The sequence below is a fragment of the Zalophus californianus genome, chromosome 3 (assembly GCF_009762305.2).
Source record: "Zalophus californianus isolate mZalCal1 chromosome 3, mZalCal1.pri.v2, whole genome shotgun sequence".
Taxonomy (NCBI): domain Eukaryota; kingdom Metazoa; phylum Chordata; class Mammalia; order Carnivora; family Otariidae; genus Zalophus; species Zalophus californianus.
In genome coordinates, this window is record NC_045597.1 from 82,547,083 (window position 1) to 82,552,754 (window position 5,672).

A 5,672-nucleotide genomic window follows, 5' to 3' on the forward strand; every position below is an offset into this window, starting at 1 on the left:
TGGAGAGTGTGGTAAGGTAAGGTCTAGCATGTATTGAGCATTTATCCCAGGCTACACACTGCGCTAAGTATGTTACCTCTAGATTTTTGCAACATTTCCATGAGGTCTGTATGGGCAGCATTCACTTTTCACAGAAAAGCAAACAAATGTAGAGAGCTTCCCAAAGTCTCAGAGCCAGGATCTCAAGAGCAGAAAGCCTGCTCACCTAAGCCAGGTGAGAGACACTTCTCAGGAGATCAGTGACCAGTACACCATGGCAACAGGCTGATGCATTTAGGTGTGCCCATACACATGCGGCCAGGATAGCTGGCAGATGTGCATGCATGTAGGAAGCCCTGTGTGAGCAGAATTTTGCTTTGTTGTTTTATTTTTGTTAAATAGTCATTCCTAAGGTCTGCTCAAGCACAGCATTTCTTCAGAGGAGTAGCACCATCAGAACCCTTGCAGGGGAGATCCACACCCTGGGCAGGTACAGAACCAACCACCTGTGGGAAAGCCTGCCATTCCTGCCAGGAAGCATGGGGGATCAGTTGACACCCTGTTGCCTGGACACAACAGCCTGGCCAGCCTCCGACCAGCTCATCAGTGAGCCCCCCTGCATGCCTCAGTTAGCCAGCAACACCTCCTAAGCCTCGGAGACCTGAGCGTGCCTGTCACCATGCTGTGCTGGTTGTTCCTCCCCTCAAGCCTGCTGGCCATAGCCACACTGGCTCAGAGCCCCATGCTGCTGGTAACCATCCTGCAGAGCCAGAGACTTCAGCAAGAGCCCCACTACCTGCTGCTGGCTAACATCCTGCTCTCAGATCTGGCCTACCTTGTCTTCCACATGCTCATCTCCTCCAGCAACCTGGGCAGCTGGGCCCTGGACTGCATTCATTGCTTGTGGTGCTCTCACAGTTACCATCTTCATTGCCTATACCAGCACCATCTTGTCCTTCATGGCCACCGCACTGCACACCTACCTGGCAGTTGCTTATCCTCTGCACTACTTCTCCTTCATGTCCTATGAAGCTGCCCAGAAAGTGGTGGCCCTCATCTGGCTGGTGGCCTGCTTCTTCCCCACATGTCTCATTTGGCTTAGCAAGTGCCAGGATGCTAGGTTAGAGCAAGGGGCCTCATGCATCCTGTAGCTGAGTCTGGGCACTGAGCAAGGCCATGGCCCCCTGGTCACTGTCACCCACATCTGCATTTTATGCATTCTCTTTCTATGCATAGCTTTCATCACCTATTGCTTATGGAGGATCTATGCAGAGACTAGGACTTCAGGCATCTGTGTGCAGGGCTATTCCCGGGCCAGGGGTACCCTGCTTATCCACACAGTGCTAATCATGCTGTATGTTAGCCTAGTTGTGGTGTTTTCCCTGGACATCATGCTAACCAAGTACCACCACATTGATGCCAGGACTCATGTGTGGCTTATGGCAGTCAACAGTGAGGCTCATGATGCTTCCTCATGCCATGCTCCCATACCTGTACACACTCCGTTTCCAGCGGTTGCTGGGGATGGTCTGGGGCCACTTCTCATCCAGGAGGCACAGTGACATCTTCACTATTTCTTAGAGCTACAGACTTCACAGTCTAACAGACTAAGGTTAGAAATTGTATGTTGGATGTATCAGTAGCCAATTATCACCAATTCCAGAAAACTATGAAATATACTTGTGCAATAGGACCTTTAAGATGACCTCAACTGATGGTTTTCAATATTTCAAAAGTTTTTAGGCAGAGAAAGCTCACTTCTCACTGATGTGGAGATTTTCTACTTGAAAATGGAAGCAAAGAGAAGTGATTCAGCAGAGCTCTGATCAAAGTGGGGGTGAGGCCCTGATCTGTGCCTTTCCAATGGCTTCCACCATATCCTCCTCCACCACTGGCAAACCACTGTTGCTGACAAACACACAGAAGCCAAAACGTTACTAAATGCTTGAACCTGGAAAGTAAGCAAGCAGATCTGCTGAATCTGGAACCATGAGCCACCATTTTGCCAACTCCTCAGTATGTGGGAGGGCGGAGAATAACCTAGGACACACCTATAGTGGGGGGTGTCATGAAGACATCTATAAAGCTGGAACCACCCTGGGGCACCTGGGTGGCTCAGTCAGTTGGGCATCTGCCTTCAGCTTAAGTCATGGTCCCAGGGTCCTGGGATGGAGTCCCCATGCTGGGCTCCCTGCTCAGTGGGGAATCTGTTTCTCCTTCTCCTCCCTGCTTGTGCTCTCTGTCACTATCTCTGTCTCTCTCAAATAAATAAATAAATAAATAAAAGCTTTAAAATAAATACAAGATTAATTAATTAATTAATTAAAGCTGGAACCCCAAAATATTACAGTCTTAGAACAAGGATAAATGACAACTAACAGAATAGCAAGGGGGCTTTCCTGCCTTCATATTGGTGTTGTGCAGGAGAGGAAGAAAATTCCTCAATAACTCTTAGGTGGAAGCCACCCTTCAAACAGGATTAGAACTAGTTTTAAAACTATTTTTGTGGTTAATAGATCTAATTCTGTGGTTGGCGTGGCTCTTCTGGAGGATTAGAGCTTCAGCTCAGGCTTCAAAGAATTTCCATGGTAAAAATACCTCAAAGAAAATGAATTGCACATAGTCAAAATTCACAAAACTACACAAAAGAGTAAGGCACCATGAATGAGAATGAGAAGAAACAAGATAGCAGTAGTATACTGCATCCAGCTCCTTAAACTGTCAGATACTTGGCTAATACAAAAATGTTCAGTATGTTTTAAGACAAGAAAAATGACATGGAAATGTGAATGAGGAGCAACACATTTTAAAAATAATCAAGCAGATTAGGAAAAGAATTAAATAAAACTGTTAGAAATAAAAAGTATAATAATTAGAATAGGAAAAGATGGGTTATATTTAATATGAATTAAAAAGTATATTAGAGGTTTAGGAGCAAGATGGTGGAGGAGTAAGAGACCTAGATTTCATCTGGTCTCAGGAATTCAGCTGAATAGGGATCAAACCATTCTGAACACCTACGAACTCAACAGGAGATCAAAGAGGAGAGTAGCAACAACTCTCTGAACAGAGAAGAGACCACTTACTGGAAGGTAGGACGTGAGGAGAAGTGAATCCGAGGCGATATTCGGGAGGATAGACGGCGGGGGAGGGGCCTCCGCCGGCCGCTTCTGGCAAGTGCTAGAGCCGCGGAGCACAAAATCGGACCTTTTAGAAATCGGCTCCGCTGAGGGACGTCGCTCCAGTGGCTAAGCGGGGGTGGAACCCTCACGGGACAGTGGGGTCTCAGGACCCTTGGGGTCACAGAAAGACCGGGGAAGCCTGAGTGCGCCAGAGCTCCCAGGTATCGGAGCGGGGAAGCCAGCTGCAGAGACGGAGCTGAGGCGCGGGCTCTCAGCTCGGGGTTGCCATAAACTGTGATCCGCGACCCAGTCGGGCCACTGCTCCTGCAGCAGGGACCCAACAGGCGGCAGATCCGGGGAGACTCCCCTTCCTTCCCGGGGAGGAGTGGCGCGGGAACGCACCGCAGGGATCTGCTGGGTTTGGAGACTCCACACGGGGTCGGGTGCCAGAGATACAAACGCTCGGTCACAGGCCGGGTGAGCACGGAGTGCGGCCGGAGACCGGGGACACGGGAGTGACTGCTTTTCTCTGGGGGCGCACTGAGGAGCGGGGCCCTGAGTTCTCAGCTCCTCCGGGTGGAGATTGGGAGGCCACCATTTTTGCCCTGGTCCTCCAAGGCTGTACGGAGAGCTTGCAGGGAACGAAAGCTCCTGAGATCAAAACCGAGCAGCTTGCTTAGCCCGGACCGACAAGGGCAGGGCAATTCAGCCTCCGGCAAAGACATTTGGAAACCACAGCAACAGGCCCCTCCCCCAGAAGATCAGCACGAACGGCCAGCAAGCCAAGACCAAGTTTACCGATCAAGGAGAACGGGAGAACTCCAGCGCTAGGGGAATACTGCACATAGAATTCATGGCTTTTTTTTACCATGATTCATTAGTTCATCAAAGTTAATTTTTGTTAACTGTTTTGTTTTTTCTTTTTCTTTTTCCCTTTTTCAAGCAACATCTTATCAATCTCTTTTTTAAAAAAAATTTTTTTCATTTTTAGAGTCATATTTTATCCCTTCATAGTAGTTACCCTTATTTTTGGCATATATATATAAGTTGTTCTCTCTTTAAAATTTTGAGATACAGTTTCTTCTAACAGATCAAAATATACCCTAAATCACTAGTGTATGGTTCTGTTCTAGTCTCCTGCCTGATCACATTCTCTCCCTTTTTTCTTTTTTTTAAATCTTCTTTCTTTTTTCAAACAACTTCTTATCTTATCAAGTCCTTTTATAAAATCTTTTATAATTTTCATCTTTACAGTCATCTTCTATCCCTTCATTGTATCAACCCTTATTTTGTACATATATGTCTTTCTTCCTTTAAAATTTTAGGAGGCACTTTTTTCTAACAGACCAAAATATGCCCAAAATCTAGTGTGTGGCACTGATCTATGCACTAGCCTGATTATATTTGATCACATTCTGCTTTTTTTGTATTGTTCTGTTTTTGTTTTTATCTTTTTTTTTCTTTTTTTTTTTCTCTTTCTTTTTTCTTTCTTTCCCTTTCTTTTCCCCTGGTTTCAGGTCTTTTCTGATTTGTATACAGTATATTTGCTGGGGACATTGTAAACCTCTTAGCATTTTGTTCTCTCATTCATCTATTCTCCTCTGGACAAAATGACAAGACGAAAAAAATCACCTCAGCAAAAAGAACAAGAGGTAGTACCGTCAGCCAGGGACCTACTCAATACGGACATTAGTACGATGTCGGACCTAGAGTTCAGAATCATGACTTTAAAGATACTAGCTGGGCTTGAAAAAAGCGTGGAAGTTATTAGAGAAACCCTTTCTGGAGAAATAAAAGAACTAAAATCTAACCAAGTCGAAATCAAAAAGGCTATTGATGAGGTGCAATCAAAAATGGGGGCACTAACTGCTAGGATGAATGAGGCAGAAGGGAGAATCAGTGATATAGAAGACCAAATGATGGAAAGTAAAGAGGCTGAGAAAAAGAGGGAGAAACAACTACAGGATCACGAGGGCAGAATTCGAGAGATAAGTGATTCGATAAGACGAAACAACATTAGAATAATTGGGATCCCAGAAGAAGAAGAAAGAGAGAGAGGGGCAGAAGGTATACTGGAGCAAATAATAGCAGAGAACTTCCCTAATGTGAGGAAGGAAACAGGCATCAAAATCCAGGAGGCACAGAGAACCCCTCTCAAAATCAATAAAAATAGGTCAACACCCCGACATCTAATAGTAAAACTTACGAGTCTCAGAGACAAAGAGAAAATCCTGAAAGCAGCTCGGGAGAAGAGATATGTAACCTACAATGGTAAAAATATTAGATTGGCAACAGACCTATCCACAGAGACCTGGCAGGCCAGAAAGGACTGGCAAGCTATCTTCAGAGCACTAAACGAGAAAAATATGCAGCCAAGAATACTATATCCAGCTAGGCTGACATTGAAAATAGAAGGAGAGATAAAAAGCTTCCAGAACAAACAAAAACTAAAGGAATTTGCAAACATGAAACCAGCCCTCCAGAAATATTGAAAGGGGTCCTCTAAGCAAAGAGAGAGCCTAAAAGCAGGAAAGATCAGAAAGGAACACAGACAACATACAGTAACAGTCA

General features: G+C 45.3%; 1 protein-coding gene across 1 annotated transcript; it reads left to right on the forward strand.

Annotated features, from left to right (window-relative positions):
• Window positions 1-518: 518 nt before the first annotated feature.
• Window positions 519-1,560, forward strand: GPR148 (G protein-coupled receptor 148). The gene is given in 4 exon segments (XM_027588233.2): window positions 519-621; window positions 624-865; window positions 867-1,435; window positions 1,437-1,560. Coding segments are annotated over 4 exon segments (1,038 nt in total).
• The last annotated feature ends 4,112 nt before the right edge of the window (window positions 1,561-5,672 follow it).